Below are 26,390 nucleotides of genomic sequence, written 5' to 3' on the forward strand. Positions count from 1 at the left end.
ATGAAACTCCACAGAATTAAACCTATCAAGCCGCAACTCATATTTTTGCAACAAAAACTGAGCCTCTTGCAAAGTAACCGGATCAACCTAGATTCTACTCTGGAGGTCAGATTGACAACAACAGCGTCAATTCTGGACCTAAACCATCTAAAATATGTTAAGAATCTCATCTGAGATCACTTGACCACTCGCAGACAGGCTTTCAGCAAGCTTTCATTTTCTTAATCAGAATATTCAAATTGCCTTTTTGAGTTATCGAAGCAAATTCTTCAAATGTAGCTCTGGCCTTTGCCTCAGTTACAAAATCAGCTTCTAGCTTAAACCATACTTCAGACAAACTGACATTTTGCAACAAGAGTGAACATGCACTCAGAAATTGAGGCAAGAGCCAGTGACAAGAACACTTGTCATTCGTTTCCAGTTTACATAACTGGATTAAGCTTTTCTTTATCTAGGGTTTCAGATGCTTTACTATCACTCAACTCAATTGAACAAGAAACAGAGCTAATAAAAGGAGCTGGACAGGAATTAACTTGTCAAGTGTTTCGAGTTCATGACTCCTACAGCGAAGAGACTTGCGATCGCCAGAATCGGTAATTATCAGTGTAGCTATCCTCGTCAGTTTGGGAGTGACAACCTGAAGACTTGACGAAAAATTGAGAGCTAAGGATTAGCTGAAACGTTTTGCTTTTCTCATTGAAGCTAGAAGAGAAAGAAAAGAAATTAATTTCTCAGATCGTTGCCGTCTACGCTTGTCTCAGGCTCTGATACCATGTGAAACTGAAAAACTAAACGAGAGAAAATTGAAAAATGCGTGAATCTTTTCTTATTATTCTCAGAGAAATACATTTGTTTATATACAGAGGAAGAGAGAAGAAACTGATGTTAAGAATAAAACTCAGCTAGACGATAAGCTAAAGAGTAAAGTTTTCTTCTCTTCTCAAAACGACGCCGTTCTCTCTTTTGTAGATTTGCAGTTTTACGAAACTGCCCTCTTTTCAGTCTGGCTAACAGACTGTACCAGATTGGATATAATTGAAACATGCTAGAGTGAGTGAATGAGAAATAATGAAATAAATAGCAAGCATTTTACATTATTAAGACAACAAGCTTCAATACAAAATTACATTACAACCACACAACTTGTAAATACAAATTACATAAACACAACTTGCATGATAGAACATATGGTTTGTATGATAGTGAGCACTAGGAGTAAAACTGCTGCAACGGTTGCCGAGCCTTTCCAAAGATTGTTGAAATATACTCTTTTCAAAGTTGCTTTTGTTTTGTTCCATGGATTCTTACAGTGTCCCTTGAGTTTCTCGCAATTGTCATAGTAAGAGGATTTGCTAAAACTGATAAATAGGCTAAGTTTGTTAAACATATTTGCTATTGAAGCATTGTCGCCCATATCATGATTGGAAATAATTCCTTCTCCAACAAGCAAGTCCACATCTTTTTCAGTATCAATAAGATAATTCATTAGCCTAACGTAATTGCAAACATGAGTATTCCATGGGTAATGACATTGCTCCAAAGCCATAACGTTTCGAAGTAGACTTTCAGTGGAGTCGAATATCTTCAAATGTGGTATTTGCATCTCAAGTACTTCAAAACATTGGATTTGTTGCTTTCGTTTTTCCAATCTTATGTCAATTAAGCTATGTTCTCCTTCAAAACACTTAAACTTCACTCCTGACTCATGCAACTTCACTGCACAAGGTAAATCATCAATCCATTGGTTCCTCTGCTCAGATCTTTGGTAGTGTTCTAGTATAGTGATTCTTCTCCAATCGGTTAAATGTTTAACTACCACTTGGGGAGTTAATGTACTCAATTCCAAACCATCGAAACAACCGAAAAAAAAACGTGAAAGCTCCATGAAGGTAGGCATGTTAAGGCCAGCAAGATCAGCTAACTCACATATTTTCTCGAGAATGAAGTATGGAAGTTGATTTTCGAGTAACTGAAAGTCCAAACATAAAGATGCTTTTGCCGATGCTGTAGATAGTAATAAATCACTTACATCAAAACCGAGTTGATCTCTTAATAATAACTCTATGATAAAAATAGCATCATATAGAATCATCATTATATACTCAATGCTCCCAAGTTCAGATGTTTCTGCATAACAATTACGGATGTTTTTCTCATTATCCTTGATAAAGTTTAAAATTTTATCTCGATTCTCTATTGTTATTTGTTCAACAAAACTTTTCACATATTGTCTTTTTATCTTTTCCATGTTAGCTAATTCTTCTTTTCCATGGTGAAGAGGACCTATTGAAATTAATTGAGGTGTGTAGGCTTCTTCATTTACGCTACGAAGATATTTAGGAACCCTATAAATACAACACCGACGAGCATCAAGCTCAGGCTCCAAGTTTTTATCAATGTCAATTCGCAACTCTTTGACCAAATCCTCAAGTTTAACCAACTTCTTTGCCCTATAGACAAGTTTAAAGAAACCACTTATCTCCAACTTCTTTGCCTATTGACAAATCATATTGACAATAATTGATAACAATAAATAGATAAATGCAACACTTAAAATAATCAACCCTCAGAAGAAAATCACGTTGCATGCATGAGGTAATTATTTCTATAAATAGCTTTCGGAATAATATGCAATCTCTCATTAATCAAAAATAAATATTTTATATTAATATCACTTGCGAAAATTTAAAACAAAAATATGTGGGTAGAGATTGCTGGAACGAATACCCCTCACATAGAATGTTGGAATTGGGAAGAATTGACTATTTATATTTATAATGGTGATATGGAATAATTGTCATACCAAACGTTTGAAAAGGAACAAAATGCATGTTATAATCCAAGTAATTGATGAGAATCCAATGAATTCATATCAGTAATACTATGCATTTAACAATATAATACTCTAATTAACACAAGGTACAATTAGCTAACCCATATCCATTGTATTCTATATATATTATAAACTAAAAAGGTAGATTAAAAAAGTATTGTACCCTTTTATATACTTTAATTATCTGAATAATAATTACTCTAAACCCCACCACCAATAGATTGATCGCCAACTTTGATTACATTGGTGTTGGAGGTGTCGTTTTACTCACTGGAAGTTTTTTCCACTGTCGGAATCCGACAATAGCATTAATTTTGAATTTGATTGACGGAAAAAAAAAAAAAAAAGAACAAGATAAATAAGCAAATGAAAATTAAGTGCATGCTTGTGTAGTTTTAGTAAAGGTTAAGAGCAGCATGAAGATGATAGTATCCTGACCTGATCAGTTGATTTCATCCTCTCGAAAGACACAGCTACCTCACAGCATAGCAGGGATGTGTTATGTAACTGTGGTGTATCTCTCTGATCTCTCTTTCATAGTATGTTTTCTCTTCTGCTTCCTCGCTGTAATTTATATGCACACTTCACACATGTTTAATTTGAAAGAATCTGGCACAGTTAAAAACCAACGATACCATAAAGTGGGTTAATTTTAAATTTAACAACTTTTAATTGTTGAATGTATTGGGTTTTGTTATGTGTTAAAATATTGAATGAAAATGATGTGTGGTAGTCAAAGTATATATGGTTTTTGTTGTGAAAACTTCTTGATGAATAACTATATATTTGGTTGCATTGTCGGAAATACGGACGAAAGAAAGGAAGTGATACTTGGTTTTATTCTTATTCCCTTTTGATTTCAGATATTGCTCTTTAGTATAAATCAAAGTCTTGTGAAGTTCTTTACCAATTCTAATTTATTCTTGTCTTGCTTTTCCTTTTTTTCTCTTTAATTATTAAAGTTCCCGAATTTCTTTACCAATTCTAATTTATTATTGTCTTACTTTTTCTTTTTTTCTTTTTTCTCTTTAATTATCAAAGTTCTTATCAATTTTTCTTTTGAATTCAAATAATTTATTCTTATGGGCTTGAGTAGAAGCCAAACCCCAAAACTATTTAACAATGATAAGCGGGTTTGGGTAGAAGCGAAGCCCAAAAACTAGCTTAAGTTATGATACACGGGCTTGCTTATAAGTCATTTCCAAAAACTAGCTTAAGAAATGAGTGAGTCAAATATCTATAGTGGGACAAACAAATACAACTTCTAACAAACATAGAATAACATGCTTTGTCATGTATGACTAGTGTAAAATACATTTTACTATGATTTCTAAAATAACTAAAAAAAGCTTTTAATTTCTTTCCCATATTTTTTTTATTCTTATAATTGTAATTCGAAAATCATTCGTTGAATAGTGGAAGGAGGAATAATTTGACTTCAATTTTACTTATCCAGTCAAATAGTGCCCAACTATGGATAATATAATAGGATATGATAAATGCATTATAGTATTTTGTAAAATTCACAACAAAAAATGAATAAAAATACGCGCTTGATTTTAGAAAATATCTAGTATAATATAATATGATACCAAACATCTTATATAATTATGATTTGAGATCAAGATCCTGTTTTGATCTGATCACCTGAGCTTTAAGGATCTCATGACAATTATGTATTTGTAAATTTTTGTATTAGACGTAAATGTAATAGGTTTTGTTATGTGTTAAAATATTGAATGAAAATAATGTGTGGTAGTCAAAGTATATATGATTTTCGATTGTGAAAACTTATTGAGAAATAACTATATATTTGGTTGCATTGTGGGAAATACGGACAAAAGAAAAGAAGTAACACTTGGTTTTATTCTTATTCCCTTTTGATTTCACATATTGCTCTTTAGTATAAATCAAAGTGTTGCGAATTTCTTTACCAATTCTAACTTATTCTTGTCTTGCTTTTTCTTTTATCTTTTAATCTTTAATTATCAAAGGTCTTCTCAATTTTCTCGAATTTCTTTACAATTCTTATTTATTCTTTGTCTTGCTTTTTCTTTTTTCTCTTTAATTATCAAAGTTCTTATCAATTTCCCTAATTTATTCGTAGGATATGATTTCATTCATTCTTTAACATTGATAAACAAGCTTGGGTAGAACTCAACCCAAAAAATAATTGACATTGACAAATGGGTTTGGATAGAACTCAAGACCAAAAACTAGCTTAAGCCATGATAAACAGGCTTACATAAAAGTCACTCTCAAAAGCTAGCTTAAGGGAGGAGAGAACTAATCACATATATACACTATAACAATCCATCAAATTGGTAATTTGGAACAAACAAATACAACTTCTAACAAACATATAATAAAATGCTTTGTCATGTAGGATAGGTGTAAAATAGATTTTACTATGACTTCTAAAATAACTAAGAAAAGCTTTTAATTTCTTTCCCATATTTGTTTTATTCTTATAGTTGTAATTCGAAAATCATTCGTTAAATAATGGAAGGAGGAATAATTTGACTTCAGTTTCACTTATCCTGTCAAATAGTGGCCAACTATGGATAATATAATAGGACACGATAAATGCAATACAATTTTATATAAAACTCACAGCAAAATAAAAAAAATAAAAAATAAAAAATAAGCACTTGATTTTAGAAAATATCTAGTATAATCTAATATGATACCAAGCATCTTATATAATTATGATTTGAAATTAGGATCCTCTTTTGATCTGATCACCTGAGCTTTTAAGGATCTCATAACACTTATACATTTTTATTTATTTATGGTTAAGAGTTTTTTGTTTAGTATATTCATATTTTGTAACTACCAATCACAAATTTTTGAAAGCTCAGAGATGAGCTTAGATTAAGAAAGGATCTTGGTCTGATTGGATTAACAAAGAAACCTTCAAGCCAGTTGAGTAATGATATAATATATAAGATACGGTACCCACGCTTCATAATAAGAGTTTCCTCCACCAAAACATAGAAACTAATTAAGCCAATAATGGGTTGTGTTACCAATAACGTGAATGAGGTTGCAGGATCAAGGGAGATGTCATACATTTTTTATTTTATATAACAAAAAAAGAATGTGGATTTATCCAAGGCTGCAGCAAAGGGTAACATTGAACCCTTTAAGGAATTACTAAAAGCACCAATAATTAATCCATGTGCAAGTTGTGTTATTAAGACAACAAGCTTCAATGCAAAATTACAACTACATTAACACAACTTGCAAGATAGAACATATGGTTTGTATGATCGTGAGCAGTGTTGGTCAAAGGACGAAAATGCAAAAAATACAAGTAGCAGAAGAAAAAGGTAATTCTGCAAGACGGTGTAGTTTTGACTTTAGTAAAATCAGTTGTATAATAAGCTGTACTTTACAAACTTTACTCCTTGTCTTTGTATTCATATAAAAGAGTAAAGTTGTTTTCTTTACTGTACACTCTGTAACGAATCCAGTTATCAATTGAAAGAAAATCAAACATATTCCTCTCTGTTTTTTCTGCTTTGTTCGCAAACCCTAAGCTAATTTTACAGTAGGAGTATAACTACCGCAACCATTGTTGTGCCTTTCCATAGATTGTTGAAATTTACTCTTCTTAGAGTTGCCTTTGTTATGTTCCAAGGATTGTTATAGTGTTCCTTGAGTTCCTCGCAAATGTCATAGTAAGAGGAACAACTCAAAATGTTAGATTGAGTAAGTTTGTTAAACATATTTATTATTGAAGCATTGTTGCCCATAAGATTGGTAATTAGTCGATTTCCAATAAGCAAGTCCACTTCTTTTTCAATATCAATAAGATAATCCATTGGTCTAATGTAATTGCAAACATGAGTATCCCACGGATAATGACATTGGTCCAGAGCCATAACACTTGTAAATAGACGTCCAATATTGTCATATATTCGTAAATGTGGTATTTGACACTCCTGCTTTTGCTTTTCAAATCTTATATCAAGTACGCTGTGTCCTCCTTCCATACACTTGAACATCACTCCCAACTCATGCAACTTCACTGCAGAAGGTAAATCTTCAACCCTTCAATTTGATGGCTTTGATCTAGGATAAGTTTCAAGTAGAGTACTTCTTCTCCAATTGGTGAAAATTTTTAACTATCAATAGGGGAGTTAATCTAATCAACTCTAAACCTTGAAAAAAAAACTAAAGAAAGAACAAGAAAGCTCCACCAAGTTAAACATGTCTGAGCCAACGAAAGTTAAATTATGTATTTCCTCAAGGACAAAATATGGAAGTTGATTTTCGAGTAATTCCAAGTCTGTGGATAAAGTATGTCTTACTNAGGAAAGAATTAAGAAAAATAGTTACGGGGTTAGACAAATAGAGGGTTTACTTACTGAGCATTATTTTGTGCTCACCCCGTCATTTTTCTTTGTGGATACAGGATCTAGGTGATGATGCAGTCGGAGGTGTGTCGGCAAGCGAGGAGTAATCGTTCACTGTTTCCCCTGTTTTTGTATTTTTTAATGGCATTTTGTAAATCATGCTCTTTGTGTATAAAAGACTTAGTACATATAATAAAAAGAAAAGTTTTGGGCCCATTTTCTATATTATTATGCAAGCATTTTGCTAGTTTACAACTGTTGTTATAGTGTAGTGTCTCTTGTTCTAGAAATGAGTCAAAATGTATTCCTATTGAATCGCATGTCTGTTCTACTGTTAATACTAATGAAATACATGCTGCTGAATTCTCATTTGAGTCTCCTACATCAATGGTTGACAACTGTGTTAATTGCTTTGTTAATACTTGTTCTACTGTTCACACTAATGAAATACATGATGATGAATCATTATTTAAGTCTACTGTCTCAAAGGTTGAAAACAATGTTTAATGCCCTGTTAATGAACAATTGTCTGCTGTTGTTTTTTCAAATGTTGGTTCCACACCAAATTGCTTGACTGTTGACAAACACTCACACTAACACATGATTTGGCATAAAAGATTGGGTCATCCCAACTCTACTACATTACATAAAGTCTTCTCTACACTTTTCAAATCTGTTTTTCTTACTGAAAATCAGAATGTGCTTACCAAAGTGTCTAGTTTCTGTGATGCTTGTCAGCTAGGAAAGTTACATCAAAACAGTTTGCCCTTGTCTCAATCTCATGCCACAGAACCCTTAGCTCTTGTACACAGTAATGTGTGGGGTCCTGCCTCAGTCACTTCAGTAGAAGGATTTAAGTATTATGTGCAGTTTCTAGACGATTTTAGTCGGTTCACCTGGCTGTTTCCCCTTAGGACTAAAGCTGAAGTTAAATCCACCTTTATCAAGTTTCATCACCTTGCTGAGAGGCAGTTTGGAACTAAAATGAAGTGCCTTCAGTCAGATCAAGGAGGTGAGTACAAATCCTTACTTCCTTATCTGATTGAAAATGGTATTCAAACTAGGTACTCATGTGCCTATGTCCACCAACAAAATGGCCATAGTGAAAGGAAACATAGGCACATTATTGAAATAGGACTTACCTTATTAGCTCATGCATCTATGCCTTTAAAATATTGGTGGCTGGCCTTTGAAATAGCAGCTTTTCTCATCAACCAACTGCCCACTACTGTCTTAAATAATAACACTCCCTATTATTTGCTTTTTAATAAATATCCTGTGTATGATAGTCTTAAAGTTTTTGGCTGTGCTTGTTTCCCTTTTCTTCGGAATTTTCATAGTCACAAGTTTGATTTTCATTCCTCAAAATGTGTATTTATCGGGTATAGTTTACTTCACAAAGGTTATAAATGTCTAAGGGCTGATGGGAAGATCTTTATTACTCCTAGTGTTAAATTTAATGAAAATGAATTTCCTTATTCTCAAGAGTTTAATCAGCTACCTGTTTAATCTAACACTGATCCTTCAGCCAATTCCCCTAATACTTGTTCCAGTAGTACACATCCACTGCCATATATAATTTTCCAGCATAGTCCATCTTCAGTAGCCTATGATGCCCAAGTGGTAACTGGCTCTCAGACTGTTCCTAACAATTCAGCAGTTGGTTCTTACACTTTAGCAGCAGGTACATCCTTTTCACACTTGTCTGATTCATCCTTACCTTGTATCTCTAAAGTTGCTGATAGTTCTAGCCATAGTCCTCCTTTAATTCCACATGAGGTCACTGCAGAAAAATCTGGTTTTCCATTACATACCATTCAATCAGAATCTGTCCCATCTAACTCAAACAGTCTTAATCCAGTGTCTCAACTACTTGTTGTTTCTTCCTCCTACAATTTGCCATCATGTCATATTGAAGTTGACCTCGATACTCCAATACTAGCTTGTGATCCTCCATTTAGTTGTAAGATTTTTAATTCCAGTCCACTTCTAAAAGCACATTCTGGCAGTTCTGATACAAATTTGCAGACTACTCACTCTCAGTCTATTTTATCTTGTTCTTCTCCATCTCCAGTATCTACCAGTCCATCATTATGTACTTTACCTAATTGTCAACTTGAGGTTGACCTTAATGCTTCACAGTTCACTAATGATCAACTTCCTATCCCAATTAATTCTCACCCTATGATTACAAGAGCCAAAAATGCTACTGGTCATGTTAATTCAACCTATGAGTCTTTGGATCATGCTGTTTATCTTACAGCTAGTCAGCCCATTATAGAATCAGAACCTGTGTCAGTTGCTGAAGCATTAAAAACTGCAGTTTGGAAAGAGGCTATGCAGGCAGAATTTGATGCTCTAATTAGGAACAACACCTGGACACTTGTTTCTCCTACTGTAGACATGAATATTGTGGGTAATAAATGGGTTTTCAGAACAAAATTGAATGTTGATGGTACTTTGCAGAAGTACAAAGCCAGACTAGTGGCTAAGAGGTTTCAACAAACTCCTGGTTTGGACTATTTTGAGACATTTAGTCCAATTATAAAACCATCCACCATCAGAATAGTCCTCACTCTAGCAGTAACCAATGCATGGGATATTCAACAAATTGATGTCAACAATGCGTTTCTTAATGGCACTTTAGGTAAGCTAGTGTTTATGCAGCAACCAAGTGGATTTGAATCAGCTGCTCATCCTTCACATGTGTGCAAATTAAACAAGGCAATATATGGCCTTAAACAGGCTCCGAGGGCATGGTTTGATAAACTCAAGGCTGCTCTCCAAGCCAAAGGCTTTCAAAACTCAGTTTCAGATTCGAGTTTATTTGTTCTTAAAAAATCATCAGGACTAATCTATGTTCTTGTTTATGTAAATGATATTTTAATCACTGGTTCTGATGCAGCCTATATAACTCAGTTGTTGGAAGATTTAAATGAGCAATTTGCCTTGAAAACTCTAGGATCACTCAAATATTTTTTAGGCCTAGAAGCAGTTAGGACAGTAGCTGGTTTACATCTCAGGCAGTCCAAATATGCCTCAGATTTGCTTGTCAAAACTAGAATGATGGATGCACACTCATGCTCTACACCAATGGCTGTTGGTACTAGACTGAGTACTGATGATAGTGATCTGTTTGAGAGCCCTACATTATATCGCAGCACAATAGGAGCCTTACAGTACCTAACACTGACTAGACCAGATATTAGCTTCACAGTTAATCGTCTTAGTCAGTTTTTACAAGCCCCAACTGAGTTACAGTGGCAAGCATGCAAGCGAGTTCTGTGATGTTAAAGAAACACTAAACTATGGGCTACAGTTTAAACCAGCAAGCTCCCTAAATATTGAGTGCTATGCTGATGCGGATTGGGGTAGTAATGTTGAAGATAGAAGATCTACTAGTGGATATTGTGTCTATCTTAGACCTAATCTAATTCAGTAGAGCTCCAGGAAACAAAAAGTTGTTGCGTTATCATCCACTGAAGCTGAATATAGGGCGTTAGCACAAACTGCTACAGAGGTTGCATGGCTTCAAAGTATGTTCACTGAACTCAGCCTTCACTTGCCCGCAAAACCTGTAATTTGGTGTGACAATACAAGTGCTGGAGCCTTAGCTTCAAATCCAGTCTTTCATGCAAGAACAAAGCATATAGAAATAGATGCTCACTACATTAGGGAGCAGGTTCTTGCCAAGAATCTGACAGTTCAATATGTACCGTCGAAATTGCAGATTGCAGATGTGTTGACAAAGGCATTATCTGCTGTTCAATTTACTGAGCTGAGGCAGAAACTAAATGTGATTGTAGTTCCCTGTAATGCATACTGATTCTTACCTGATTTTGTAATGCAGAAGAAGATTAGAATGCACCTGGAAAATGGTTGAAATCTGCTGTTGGAAAATGGTTTGGAAAAATGGTTGAAATCTGCTGTTGAAAAATGGTTTGGAAAAAGGTTGAAATCTGCTGTTGAAAAATGATTGAAATCTGTTGTAGAAACATGGTTGAAATATGCAATCTGTACTGACTCTTAATTGCTATTTACTGGTTTTTGTGCTACTGTTTTTTTTTTTTTTTTTGTAGTACAGAAGATGACAGATGTGTGTTTTTTTTTTTACTGATGAAGTATTGAAGAAGTTGCGTCAGATTGAAGAGTTGTGGCAGATTGTAGTAGCTGTGGCAGATTGTGGTAGATTGTAGTAGTTGTAACAGTTGTGATAGATGTGTGTTTTGTAGTAGTGGCAGGTGTACGTGTTGCAGTTAAGTATTGATCTATGATTTTGAGATGATTTTGAGATAGTTTACAGTATTGTGAAGGGTTGAAGAAGTTATAGAATTGTGCTCCTGAATTTATGGTGCAGAGTTGTTAAACTGATGCAAAGTTGTTAAACTGGTGCAAAGTTGTTAATGGTTGAAGAAGCTATAGAATTGTGCTCATGAATTTATGGTGCAGAATTGTTAAACTGATGCAGAGTTGTTAAACTGGTGCAAAGTTGTTAAACTGGAGATTTGTGATTGAACTTTAGTTACTGGAGGTTTGTGATTGAATTTCAGTTGGTTGTACTGAGCAATACAGTTTGAGAGGGTTTAACTGATGCAGAGTTTTAAAACTGGTGCAGAGTTGTTAAACTGGAGGTTTGTGATTGAATTTTAGTTACTGAGATCTGTAATTGAATTTCAGTTGATTGTTAAGTTGAGCGTTGAGATGATTCTTTTTTGTGGTTTATGCTCTTTTTTTTTATCTGAAGCCTGGCAAAAACAGACCGAAAATGGCAGATGCAAAGTTACTTAGCTGAAGTTTAAACTGTTGAAATTGAAATTGCTAATTTTTTTTTGGGCTGGTTTATGTTATTGGTGTTGTTTTTGTTGCTACTGCAAAGCTGAATATGTAGCACTGAAATTGAGCTGCTTGTCCTGAGTGGCTGAGTAAGTTTCTGTTGTTGATTAGCTGAAGAAGTTGAGTGTGTGTTGTCTAAAGGGACTATATGAGAACAGAGATATCAGAAAGAAATGTTGATTTCAGAAGGGATGTTGGTCAAAGATCCAATGAATTTAAAATGCTGGTGGAAGAAAGGCTATTGAAGCAGCAGAAGAAGAATGTCCAGTTTGAGAGGGGATGTTGGTCAAAGGACGAAAATGCAAAAAATACAAGTAGCAGAAGAAAAAGGTAATTCTGCAAGACGGTGTAGTTTTGACTTTAGTAAAATCAGTTGTATAATAAGCTGTACTTTACAAACTTTACTCTTTGTCTTTGTATTCATATAAAAGAGTAAAGTTGTTTTCTTTACTGTACACTCTGTAACGAATCCAGTTATCAATTGAAAGAAAATCAAACATATTCCTCTCTGTTTTTTCTGCTTTGTTCGCAAACCCTAAGCTAATTTTACAGTAGGAGTATAACTACCGCAACCATTGTTGTGCCTTTCCATAGATTGTTGAAATTTACTCTTCTTAGAGTTGCCTTTGTTATGTTCCAAGGATTGTTATAGTGTTCCTTGAGTTCCTCGCAAATGTCATAGTAAGAGGAACAACTCAAAATGTTAGATTGAGTAAGTTTGTTAAACATATTTATTATTGAAGCATTGTTGCCCATAAGATTGGTAATTAGTCGATTTCCAATAAGCAAGTCCACTTCTTTTTCAATATCAATAAGATAATCCATTGGTCTAATGTAATTGCAAACATGAGTATCCCACGGATAATGACATTGGTCCAGAGCCATAACACTTGTAAATAGACGTCCAATATTGTCATATATTCGTAAATGTGGTATTTGACACTCCTTCTTTTGATTTTCAAATCTTATATCAAGTACGCTGTGTCCTCCTTCCATACACTTGAACATCACTCCCAACTCATGCAACTTCACTGCAGAAGGTAAATCTTCAACCATTCAACTTGATGGCTTTGATCTAGGATAAGTTTCAAGTAGAGTACTTCTTCTCCAATTGGTGAAATGTTTAACTATCAATAGGGGAGTTAATCTAATCAACTCTAAACCTTGAAAAAAAATTAAAGAAAGAACAAGAAAGCTCCACGAAGTTAAATATGTCTGAGCCAACAAAAGTTAAATTATGTATTTCCTCAAGGACAAAGTATGGAAGTTGATTTTCGAGTAAATCCAAGTCTGTGGATAAAGTATGTCTTTCCGTTGTTGTAGCTAGCAATGAGTCTCTCCTATCTCCAAAGTTTACATGCCTTAAGAAGAGCACTATAATGAAAATAACATCATATAAAATCATCATTACATACTCAGGATTCCCTACCTCAGATGTTTCATTATAATAGTTACGTATGTTTTTTTCATTGGTCTTGATGAAGCTTAAAATTTCATCATGTTTCTCAATTGTTTTCATTTATTCTACGAATGTTTTCAGGAACCCTGTAAGTGCAACACTGATTAGGATTAGGATCAGGATTAGACCCAAGTGTTGGTCAATGTCACTTAACAACTCTTTGACCAGATCCTCATGTTTAAAGGAAGCATTTATCATCTGCAAGTTCATTGTCCTGTAGACAAACGTGCAGACAAGAGTCAATAGCAGCAAATAGATAAATGCAACCCTCACAAGAAAAATATTATTCTAGGTTATGCATGCATGATCTATTAAATTTTAAACCAAACGTCATTATAACCTTGGATTAATTTTTCAATAAAGATCTTTCCAATCAATTAATTATTTCTTAACATTGTTTTATTTTACACAAATTCTATTATCATGTCTTTCTGTCAATTAATTAGTCATAAACTTTATTAACATTGTTTTATTTTTATTCAATGGTTCACTAAGATTTGATGCAATGATGTATGATGTATCAATCTTGATTTATATTTTTATTAATTAGTCGTAAGAGCAGCAGTTTCCCAGATCACATGATATTGCCTTAAAATGAGTTCATAATATATAACTTTTTTTTTTCTTGTTTTCTTTGTAAGCAAATCCACTGATATTCTGGGGTGGATTGGTTTATTATTTTGGATAGGATTTTGGGAATAATATTGGGTAGTTGAATAGGGGAGTATTATGAGGTAAAATTTATAAAAAAAAACCTCTAGATTTCCTAATTTAATAAACACCCAATATATAAAAATATTGTAAAACGAGAAAAACACCCCCACCACCCGCAGTGCTAGATTTCGGCCACCGCTGCCAAAATATGACCGGAACATTGCTTAATGACACATACCGGCCGGATCTGGTGAGTATGGCGTCGATATGCTCTTTTTCAGCCAGATCCACCATAGAGCTGGCCAGAAAAGGCCAGATCTACGGCCAGATGTGGTCGTTAACGGTCGAAAAAGGCGTATGGCATCCATCTGCTGACGGTCAAAAATATGACCGTCGTTGTCGGTCAACGATGGCCAAGATTGGGCTGTCGTTGACCGTCAAAGAAGACAATTTCTTTGGCCGTCACTGACGGCCAGATCGGTGAATTGCCGGCCGGTTCCGGTCGATAATTTACCATAGTGGCAGATTTCTGCTACCACCAATGGTGGTTGCCGGAATCTAGCAAGTATGGGTTGGTGGGGGTGTTTTTATTAATTTTTAAACTTTTTTTCTGGGTGTATTTAATAAAATTAATAAACTTAAGGGGTTTAAAAGTAATTAAAAAATACGGTAATATTTCTCAAATAATGCACAAAACAATATTTCGGGAATATGATTGAGAATATGGGTAGAAATAGGAAACCAAACGCACCCATAATACTCCTAAGAATCTTCATTCCATGTATGGTAATCAAAAGATTTAAGAAAGCCAATAGATAAAATCAACTAGAATTAAGTGGGATATTAAATTATATTATACATTTCAAGCAATCCTATCAATTATCATTAACATATTAAGAGTATGAATAACTAATGGATCAATTCAATAATAATAATAATAAATGAAAAAGGTACATTATTATAATTTGAACCTGAAATTAGGAAGTAATTTTGTGGTACTGAGGGAGCAGTTTCCCAGACCTTCCTCTCCAATATTTTCATGGCTCCGGCGCAGGGATGTGCTACTATCTATCTCCCTCTCCCTTCGATAATCATGTGTGTTATGTATTTACTAGTTGATCTTGATCTAAGATTATATTTATAATCATGTCATTCCTCTTTTCGGTTTTAATATTTACTAATTGACTTTAAGTCATAGTAAACTAAAGTCATGTAAGAAACTACAAATGTAGTAGGTAATTCCTATTTAATTAATGCATTGAAAAATTAATAAATACATTTTCTAATTAAAGAAGAGCAATGTTACATATATCGAAAATGGATACTGAATTCATGCATCGAACAGACGTGGCACCATCCGCTTTTTTCAAAAATAAAATTCATAATTAATCAACGGTCATGATGATGTCACGTCTATCGGTGCATGATTTTGGTATCCCTTTTTCGGTAACTGTATCATTTTCCATTAAAGAAATACCTATGTTCAAATGTAGCAGACAATTCCTATTGATAACTGATGCATTGAACGATTAAAGAAAGACTCTATGCTAACATCGACGTAAAATAAACAAAGTCATATGATCAACAACTCAAATCATTGAAAATTCAAGATCCGATTAATAACTACTTTCTTGACAAAAATTCTGACTACCGAATGATTTGGGAAGATTATTTCTTCATACAAAGTGATAAGGCGCCTTAGCTGCCTGTATAAAATCTTTAGTGAATTTCAATATTAGATTTGTAATATATGAAATAGGTAACATTAACCCCTGTGTGGCCAAATGGTGAACTAGGACTCTTGAACGTATTACTTAAAAGATATTGAGTTCGATCTCCCTCGATCCCTAATATGGATGACCAGTAGAGAATTACTCGACCATTAACTACAGGCCTCAAGGAATTGGTTAAGGTATAGAGCAAGCTAGTTCGAACACCCCTAAAAAAAGTAAAAATCGGAAATTCCAAATTCCAAAAGACTTGTTGGGGCATGGAGGCAACATTAATAAACAAATAAATGAAAATTTGTTATTTAATAAACATTCCACATCCAAATCAAAATTTTGCATGTGAATACAATTTCATAATAAAAATTTTTTATTGTTACTTGTAAAGTTTTTTGCAAACTAGCAATTTATTTCTGGGTAATATTAATTGATAACTTTTTTTTTTTTTCAATAAAATACAAGTAACATTGTAATATTAAATATATTTTCCCAGTAATTTGATACAATAACCGCAGTCTTCTAGTTCTATTCATCAAGTGCCAGCAGCGGTCTTGCTATAGGTGGTGGTTATTTGACTACTTCGGATGTTTTTATTTTTTATTTATTAATTATTAATCACAGGGGCGTAACCAGGGTTTAATGTTAATAGGGGCGAGTTTAACGAAAATGTAGGTGAGTCAAAGTTCCAAATAATTTAATATAATTTTAGAAAAATTGAGTGGAATTATAACTAATTTAATATATTTCTAATAAAAACAGTGGGGTCAGCTTATAATATTTATTATTTAACACAAGTATAATTGGATTAAAATAGAAAATTTAACAAAATTAATGGATTTTTTTTAGTGGGGTCAGCGGGCCCCACTGGGCCCTTCTTGGGTCTGCCCATGATTCAAAAGCAAAATTACAGACGAAGCAGTATGTGCGCTTGTTGAGCTCTACACTCACAGCAACTGATCAGTATCCTTGAGAACTACGAGAAGGAAAGATGGTGCTGAAGTACCATTCATGGACTATTACAAATTTTATTAGAAATATCAGAAACAAGGAAAAACATTATTCAGAATAGAAGATTCAGAAGCAAAATTACACTACAAAAGTAGACTAGTACAGGTCTAATACAAGTATCAATAAATCACACAACTTGTAAAATAGAACATATGGTTTGTATGATAGTAAGCAGAAGGAGTACGTACAACTGCTGCAAGAGTTTCGGTGCCTCACCACAGATTGCTGAAATAAACTCTTCTTAAAATCGCCATCGTTTTGTTCCAAGGATTGTTAGTTTGTTACAGTGTTCCTCGGCTAATGTTATATTCCCCAAGACAAGGCATCGTTGTAATCTGAAATAATTTTTCCTACGCGTATAGGTGATTAGTCAACCATGTGTTGAAATCCTAGGACCGAATGAAAAAAAACCAGAAAGTGTACAACTTTCCAGAGAAAACAAACAGAAAAATTTGAGTGAGAGAGAACTGAACTTCTCTTTTTCATTGACTGCGGAAACTGGTTTTTACAAAATGTTTATATAGTTACAAAAAGATCTGAGGTGGCAATCCATGTGATTTATCACAGTAAAATCCTTGGCCATTCAACATTTACCCAACAAACACAAATTAACAATTTCCAGACGGTAGAATCAGTGTTTTTTCAAGCAAGAACAGTAGCAGAAAGAGCTGAGACCTTGTACCTTGATCTGAAAATCGTTGAATTTTTTTTTTACTTCCACAGTATAAAGAAAAAGAGCACCGTCCCACTAATGAGAGTTAACGCCACTTAATGGAATGTGTAGTTTATGCCGTTGAACAGTCTTTCAAATACTTTGAATATGAACTAGAGAAAACAGAGTAGCTGCAGCTTTGCTGGAGAACAGAGCAGCTGCAGCTTGCTGGAGTAGCTGTTGCTGTTGCTGCAGCTTTGCTGGAGAACAGAGTTGCTGCAGCTTGCATCCGTAGCGTTGAGGAACAGAGGTGATTTTAATTTATCTTAATGTCAAACCGATTAGACTCGCTCGATAATTTTCTCATGAAATTTTGAGAAAAACACAAATATTAGATATCACTGAAGATACATTACACACGGCCAGTAAGAAGTATATTGCAAACATATATAATATTAATATAACAAGCTTCAAACTAAAAACTAATACAAGTTTTAATCAAAATCAGACAACCTGCATGATAGAACATATGGTTTGTATGACAGTGAGCAACAGGAGTATAATTGCCGCAACAGTTCCTGCACTTCTCCATGGATTGCTGAAATAAACACTTCTCAAAGTTGCCTTCCTTTTGTTCCAGCGACTGTTATAGTGGGCTTTCAAATCCTCGCAACATTTATAGGAAGAGGATAAACTTAAATGGATGTTTTCGTTCAGTTTGTTGAACATACGTATTACTGAAGCGTTGTTCCCCAATTGATTTGAAATAATTCCCTTTGCAACAAGCAAATCAACGTCTTTCTCAGTATTGATAAGAGAATCCATTATTTTAATGTAATTGCAAACTGGAGAATCCCACGTGTAACGACACTGCTCCAAAGCTATAATATTTCTCAGTTGGCATTCGGTGTTCTCATATAATTCCAAACGTGGTATTTGCACCTCATATTTTTTAAAGAATGGAATTAGCCGCTTTATGGATGCAAATTTGATGTCAAGTAAGCATTCTCTATCAACACGCTCAAAATGCACTCCTGACTCATGCAACTTCACGGCAGAAGGTAAATCTTTAATCCATCCCTTCGATTCTAGTACAGAATTTGGGTAGCCTTTCAGTAGAGTAATTCTTCTCCAAGTGCAGAAATGTTTGATTTCTACCTTGCTGGGTAACCTAGTCAATTTCAAGTTTTTAAAAAAGCCGAAGAACAAACAAGAAAGCTCCATGAAAGTTGGTACCTGAGGGCTATTAAAATTAACTAACATATATATTTCATCGAGAACGAAGAATGGAAGTTGATTTTCAAGTAATTCCAAGTCTTTGCATAAAGTATGTCTCCCTGCTGCTGTAGCTAGCAATGCATCACTTGCTCTATCACGACGGGATTTATTCTTTACAAAAAGTTCTATGATGAATATAGCGTCATACATAATCATCATTACAAACTTATGACTTTCAAGGGGAAATATCTCCGCATAACAATTACGAATTTTTTGTTCGTTGTCTTTGATGAAGGTTAAGATTTTATCTCGTTTCTCACTTGTTATTCTTTGGAGAAATTGTTTCATATACCTCTTTTTTTTCTCTTCCATGTCAGCTAATTTTGTGTCACCATGGTGGAAAGGACCTATTGAAATTAACTGAGGAGTGTAGAATTTTTCATTTGTAGAACGAATCTTTTTGGGAACCCTGTAAATGCTACACTGAAAAAAGCCAGGTTCAGGCTCCAAGTCCTTAGTGTCAATTAGCAACTCTTCAACTAAATCCTCAACTTTAACTGGAGCACTCATCTCCTGTAAGTTGTTCATCGTTCCAATATAAATCCTACAAACAATAAATACTAAATAGATAAATGCAACCCTCAAATGAAAATCATTTTCGTGCATGAGGTTGCTTATTTTTAACTATTTCCTCCTAAATTAAAAGCAATATTCTCTCTTATATCACAAATAATAAAGAAATAAAGATACTATGCAATCTCTCATAACCAATAACTTGCATACACAGGCTTCTGTTGTTTGAAATATGAGAATAATTTTATAAAACATAGATATATCAGCAATATTAACTTTTGGTAGACAAAAATAATAAGAACACGCATATATAGTTAAAGTAACGAAACAAATGAATTTGAACCTGTATATTTTTGCTGGAAATCAACAAATATTTGTATGGTCGATGGCAGCAGAATTCCTCGTCACAATATATCAGCAGACAGCGAGTTCCTTCATCACAGAGATATGTCACTTAAACTTATGGTATCTCTCTCTTTGAAACCTCCACTATATATCTTCACCTTCATAATATGCTTCCTCTCCTGTTCTTGATATTTCTTATTTACCAAAAGCATAGTAGCTGCCAACACCTTTGTTGGGCGTGCTGCCAAAAGCTGAATTGCCAATCCAACAAGTTGGACTTTAATCCAAGTTATATAATATAATATCCTAATGGAATATAGTATAATATTCGGATAAAGTTGTCTTAAATGAACAATAATTAATTGTGAAACGAACTCTTCTTGGTGGCCTTGGGCCCCTTATAAATTTGTCAGAAATAATGCGTGATTCGCACTCACTGCAGCAGATAAAGAAGGGCAACCATGTGACTAACGTTGACAAATCAATGCATTCTGATGAAAGCTGTTGTCTGTTGTCTGTTATGAGATATTTTTAATTAGGTAAAGAATATATGAAGATTTTGACAAGAAGTGAAAAATCTCAGGATCGAGATTCGAGAGATCAAAAGATAAGGAAAAAGAGATTGCAGTTTAGGGATAGAAAAGTCAACTTGCTTTGTTCAATAGACTAAAATCTTCTAATAGGTAGAAAAAATAGTAATCCATGTGATTACTCATCTAAGCCGTTGATTTATCCAGAAACAAACACAACTTTAGAGGCTGCTGTTCGCAGGATTTACTGTCTTTTCAGTTTTCAGTAGCAGACTTGAGAGAAACTGTTATGAACAGTAGCTTAGAAGCCTTAACGGCAGTTTCTTTTACTAACGGCAGCTTCAATCATGGAAAAGTTCTCTGCTGAGATTGAGTTTGAGTGCAGCTTGCACTTCTCTCAACAGAATAGACCCATTATTTTTTTATTTATGATGTCATGCTAACGTTAGTATGATGAGATTACCAGTTTGATCCGTCGGTCCCACCAATTCAACTGCTTGACCTAGGATCCGATCACCTGATCAAGTCACTGCCTGGTTTGGGTTTTAACACATTACTTCTTGCTAAGACTTAAGTTATGTTTTTAAACTGAATGCTTATTTGGAAAATTAGAGCATACCATCTAACGAACACTGATCCATTTTACTATTAATTTATTGTTATGGTAAAGTCATAGAGGTTCCATACTTGTTTAATTAATTTGTGATCTAAAACGCGTGTTTGATATCTTAACGTAATTGAGGAACAAAAGTAATTTTAATTCACCTTAATGTCAAACCGATCATCTGATAATTTTCTCATGAAATGTTGAGAGATGCACAAATATTAAATATAACTGAAGATATATTACACAGAGCCGGCAAGAAATATATTGCAACATATATAATAGTAACATAACAAGCTTCAAACTAAAAACTAATACGAGTTCTAATCAAAATCAGACCTGCATGATAGAACATACAGTTTGTATGACAGTGAACAGTAGGAGTACAATTGCTGCAAGACTTCCTGCACCTCTCCATGGACTGCTGAAATAAACACTTCTCAAAGTTGCCTTCCTTCTGTTCCAGCGATTGTTGTAGTGGGCTTTCAAATCCTCGCAACATTTATAGGAAGAGGATAAACTTAAATGGATATTTTTGTTAAGTTTGTAGAACATATGTACTACTGAAGCGTGGTTCCCCAATTGACTTGAAATAATCCCCTTTGCAACAAGCAAATCAACATCTTTCTCAGTATTGATAAGAGAATCCATTATTTTAATGTAATTGCAAACTGGAGAATCCCACGTGTAACAACACTGCTCCAAAGCCATAATATTTCTAAGTTGGAATTCGGTGTTGTCGTATAATTCCAAACGTGGTATTTGCAACTCATGTTTTCTAAAGAATGGAATTAGCCGCTTCACGGTTGCAAATTTTATGTCAAGTAAGCATTCTCTATCAACACGCTTAAAATGCACTCCTGACTCATGCAACTTCACGGCAGAAGGTAAATCTTTAATCCAGCCCTTTGATTCCAATACAGAATTTGGGTAGCCTTTCAGTAGAGTAATTCTTCTCCAAGTGCAGAAATGTTTGATTTCTACCTTGCCGGGTAACGTAGCCAATTTCAAGTTTGTAAAAAAGCTGAAGAAAGAACAAGAAAGCTCCATGAAAGTAGGTGTCTGAGGGCCAGACAAATTAGCTAACATATATATTTCCTCGAGAACGAAGAATGGAAGTTGATTTTCAAGTAATTCCAAGTCTTTGCATAAAGTATGTCTCCCTGCTGCTGTAGCTAGCAATGAATCACTTGCTCTATTACGACGGGATTTATTCCTCACAAAGAGTTCTATGATAAATATAGCATCATACATAATCATCATTACAAACTTATGACTTTCAAGGGTAAATATCTCTGCATAACAATTACGAATTCTATGTTCGTTGTCTTTGATGAAGGTTAAAATTTTATCCCGATTGTCGCTTGTTATTCTTTGGAGAAATTGTTTCATATACCTCTTTTTTTTCTCTTCCATGTCAGCTAATTTTTTGTCACCATAGTGAAAAGGACCTATTGAAATTAACTGAGGAGTGTAGAATTTTTCATTTGTAGAACGAATCTTTTTAGGAACCCTGTAAATGCAGCACTGAACAAAAGCAGGTTCAGGCTCCAAGTCCTTAATGTCAATTAGCAACTCTTCAACTAAATCCTCAACTTTACTGGGAGCACTCATCTCCTGTAAGTTGTTCATCGTTCCAATATAAATCCTACAAACAATAAATAGACAAATGCAACCCTCAAATGAAAATCATTTTCGTGCATGAGGTTGCTTATTTTTAACTATTTCCTCCTAAATTAAAAAGCAGTACTCTCTTATATCACAAATAATAAAGAAATAAAGATACTATGCAGTCTCTCATAACCAATAACCTGGATAATTTTTATAAAACATAAGATATATCAGCAATATTAACTATTGTAGACCAAAATGATAAGAACACGCATATATAAGTAAAATAACGAAACAAATGGATTTGAACCTGAATATTTTTGCTGGATATCAATCAATAAATATTTGTCTGGTCGACNTTATCTGCTGCTCAATTTACTGAGCTGAGGCAGAAACTAAATGTGGTTGCAGTTTCTTGTAATACGTACTGATTCTTATCTGTTTCTGTAATGCAGAAGAAGATCAAAATGCACCTGGAAAGTGGTTGAAATCTGCTGTTGAAAAATGGTTGAAAAATGCAGTCTATACTGTACTGAGTCTCAACTGTCATTTTACTGATTTACTGATTTCTGTGTCTGTGCTACTAGTTCTGTAGTACAGAAAGTGACAGATGTTTTTTTTTTTTTTTTTGAAGGAATTATGGTAGAGTGTAGAGTTGTGGCAGTAGTGACAGATGGGTGGTTTGTAGTAGTGGCAGATTTTTTTTGATGATTTTGAGATAGTTTACAGAATTGAGAAGAGTTGGGTGTAGAGTTGTTAAACTGGAGGTTGTGGTTGAACTGTATGATTGAGATAGGAGTTGTTAAGTTGAGTAGTTGAGATATTGTTTTTTGAGGAGTTGTTAAGTTGCGTTGTTGAGATATTGTTTTGAGCTAGTTGGTTTATTCTTGGTGTTGATTAATTGAAGTTAGTTAGTTGAACTGAAAATGTGCCACTGATGAGTTGATCTACTGAAAGTTGAAATTGCTGAAACTAGAATTGCAGAGTTGTTTTTGCATTGGTGTTGTTTTACTGAAAATGTGCCACTGATGAGTTGATCTACTGAAAGTTGAAATTGCTGAAACTAGAATTGCAGAGTTGTTTTTGCATTGGTGTTGTTTTTCTTGCAACTGGAAATGTGCTGCTGCAGAGTGATCAGTTGAAGTTAAAACTGGTGAAACAAAAATTGCAGAGTAGTTTTTGAGTTGGATTATGTTCTTCTTGTTGTTTTTGCAACTGAAAATATGCTGCTGCAGAGTGATCAGTTGAAATTAAAACTGAGTGATCAGTTGAAGTTAAAACTAGTGAAGCTGAAATTACAGAGTAGCTATGAGCTGGATTATGTTTTTTTTATGCCACTGAAAAGCTGCTCATCTTAAACTGACAATGCATATGGGGAACTGAAGTTGAGCTACTTATCCTGAGTAACTAAGTAGCTGAAATTGAAGAAGTTGAGTGTGTGTTACCTAAAGGGGTTATATGAGCACAAAGGTATCAGACAAATACTTTAGTTTCAGAAGGAGTGTTGGTAAAAGAACCAATAAATTTGGAATGCTAGTAGAAGAAAGATTGCTGAAGCAGCAGAAGGAAGATGTCTAGTTTGAGAGGGGATGTTGGTCAAAGGACGAAAACTGCAAACAATTCAAATAGCAGGAGGACATTGTAATTCTGCAATACGATGTCGTTTTTGCTTTCAGTAAAGATAGTTGTAAAATACACTTTACTTAAAACCACTTTACTCTTCGTTCTTGTGTCTGTATATAAAGAGTAAAGTAGCTCTTTACTGTAGCTTGAAAGAATTGAATCATTGAAAATACGAAATTAAACACTTTTCTCTGTTTTTCTTCTGTTTCATTTGCAAACCCTAAGCTAGATTTACAAAAGTGTGTGATGTAATGGTGAAGGGGTAAATTGGTGTTGCAGGAGGTGACACACGTTAGTAGATCGCCACATCTAATAATGCTTTGGTGGACGTTAGTAGACACGCCCCTGGTGTTTTTTGCCCTTTTATAACGATTCTTTCACCCAAAATCACCCTTGTCACCACCATTCGAACCTCATCCTCCCCTCAACAAAACCTTACCCTTCACAAACCCTTACCACTCGCGATAGTCGGCCATGACAGCCACAACATGAGACTATTTTTTGTCAATTTTCAGCTACTTTGAGCAGCTACAACCCCAACCACCACCATCATTTAACTCCTCGAATCCCCCCTACAAAACCCTTAACCTTCCGAATCACAATAACTCACCGTTTGTCGTCCACCACTTCACTGAAAACGTGACAAACACGAACCTTTCGACCAAAGAACGACAACTAAACGGTTGGTGGGGACTAGAGGTGGCGGTGGGCCATGCCATGCCTAAAAATTCAAGGCCCTTTGTGTCGTGGGCTGTACCATGCCAAGGCCCACAAAAATTTGTGCCTGTCGTGCTGTGCTGGCCTACCAAATTTGAAGGTCTATAGCACGGCACGATATATAGTGAGCTGTGCCTTGGGCCAACCCACGTGCTTTGTAAAAATATTTAATTTTAATATTTATAAATTATGGTAATTTTGATTTATTATTAATAATTATTATAAAAATAGTTTATATTTTATATTTAGTGACATTTTGTATTTATATTAATTAAAAAAATGTACAATCACTATGAAATATAATCAAATAATGAGACATTGAAATATGAATTCCAACACTTTGTATTACTTATAAGTTATAATTATAAATTACAAATATAAACATAGAAATTAGGATTAAGAATTATTATACATCTTCATTTTCATTCATTTATAAATTCTTAAAATCTTCAATAACTAGGGGTGGAAAAAACCGGTTAACCGGTAGCTTGAACCGAACCGGTTTTCGGTTTGAAATTTTTTTCGGTTTTGGTTCAAAATCAATTATGAATGAATTGAAAATTCGGTTCAGTTAAGAGGTTTTAAAACCAGTTAATTAAAATTTATGATGGGCTGCATTTTTCGGCCCAATTCGGTCACAGTCCACTTTTGCCGATTTTTTTTTCCAAGTTTTTTGGCCCAATAACGTCAGATAAAATAGAGCATTTGATCAACATTAAATTTGGTCTACGACTAACCATTTTTCTTCCTTATTTTGACATTATTTATAATTCTTATAAAGAAAGAGAGATTTTACCATTTGCTGTCATGAAGCTTCAGGATTCAGCTTAACTAAACTAGCAAGAAACATTTTAAATCTCCTAGAATTCAAAAGTATTTATATTCATAACCTTCTAACAAAAATGTACATGTTGATTCACTTATAAATTTCCACCAAACCCATTTCACATCGGAAAGTGCCTGAGTTAAAACCAAAATGCTTCAATTTCAATTTAGTAAACCAGAAAGCAAAATAATAAACACAAAACAAGTGGTAGATAAATGGGGGCTCAGATTCAGCTCTAAAAGTGAAACCTTGAGGATTTCAATGGCTGCAACAAGGAGCTATCTCCGGGTTTCCCCGCCAATAAACGGGTCTCAAAGAGTCCTACTCAAAGCTTGAAACCTTCATCACAGCCTCATAATAGTCAGCTTCCGAAGAAGAGACAAAGATGAGGTCACCCATCGGAAACAGACGACGACGTGGAGACTGGAGCGATGACGGTGACTGCAGCTGAGGCATGCAATAGGCACGTGTGAGGGACTTGGGAAACCCAGATGGCAATGGTAGTGAGCCACCGACGGCTGACTACGACTGGTGACTATCGACTGTTGAGCTAAAGATCAGTGGTGTGAGCAAAGACCGGTGGCGTGAGCAACGTGAGAAATTTGGGCGGCTACCGACTAAGGCGTGACCATATGAGAACAGAGATCTGAGAGCTAAGAGACAGTGAGAGTCCGAGAGAGAGTGAGAGACAAAGAATGAGAGTGAGAGTGATAGTGATAGTGATAGTGATAGTGAGAGTGAGAGACAGAGACTAAGTCACTGAGACTGAGAGAATACAAAACTTACTGAGGTGAGTGAGGTATGATCTGAGACTGA

The 26,390-nt window shown here is 34.5% G+C and overlaps 3 protein-coding genes across 6 annotated transcripts; all 3 read right to left on the minus strand.

The window, feature by feature from the left end:
- Positions 1-202: 202 nt before the first annotated feature.
- LOC116130368 (putative UPF0481 protein At3g02645) lies at positions 203-3,289 on the minus strand. Its single transcript, XM_031416113.1, has 4 exons — positions 3,272-3,289; positions 1,309-2,494; positions 427-517; positions 203-338 (listed from the first exon to the last, which is right to left on the minus strand). The coding sequence occupies exons 1-4, from the start codon at positions 3,287-3,289 to the stop codon at positions 203-205; spliced, it is 1,431 nt and encodes a 476-aa protein (XP_031271973.1).
- An 11,900-nt stretch (positions 3,290-15,189) lies between these two features.
- LOC116130425 (putative UPF0481 protein At3g02645) lies at positions 15,190-20,020 on the minus strand. 4 transcript variants are annotated; one of them, XR_004128046.1, is made up of 2 exons: positions 17,064-19,651; positions 15,190-15,266 (listed from the first exon to the last, which is right to left on the minus strand). XR_004128046.1 is itself a non-coding variant. In XM_031416180.1 (2 exons), exon 2 carries the CDS (start codon positions 19,313-19,315, stop codon positions 18,032-18,034), a length of 1,284 nt encoding a protein of 427 aa, XP_031272040.1. In that variant the 5' UTR covers positions 19,316-19,318; positions 19,662-20,020; the 3' UTR covers positions 16,932-18,031. The 4 variants fall into 4 exon arrangements, 2 of the variants coding, with proteins under 2 accessions (XP_031272040.1, XP_031272039.1); XR_004128047.1 differs by lacking the exon at positions 15,190-15,266 and having other exon boundaries at positions 16,932-17,225; positions 17,558-19,651; XM_031416180.1 differs by lacking the exon at positions 15,190-15,266 and adding an exon at positions 19,662-20,020 and having other exon boundaries at positions 16,932-19,318.
- Positions 20,021-21,039: 1,019 nt separating this feature from the next.
- LOC116130352 (UPF0481 protein At3g47200-like) lies at positions 21,040-22,766 on the minus strand. The gene is made up of 2 exons (XM_031416101.1): positions 22,719-22,766; positions 21,040-22,445 (listed from the first exon to the last, which is right to left on the minus strand). The coding sequence occupies exon 2, from the start codon at positions 22,427-22,429 to the stop codon at positions 21,131-21,133; it is 1,299 nt and encodes a 432-aa protein (XP_031271961.1). The 5' UTR covers positions 22,430-22,445; positions 22,719-22,766; the 3' UTR covers positions 21,040-21,130.
- Positions 22,767-26,390: the final 3,624 nt, after the last annotated feature.

The sequence above is a fragment of the Pistacia vera genome, unplaced genomic scaffold (genome assembly GCF_008641045.1).
Source record: "Pistacia vera cultivar Batoury unplaced genomic scaffold, PisVer_v2 Contig22, whole genome shotgun sequence".
Lineage (NCBI taxonomy): Eukaryota > Viridiplantae > Streptophyta > Magnoliopsida > Sapindales > Anacardiaceae > Pistacia > Pistacia vera.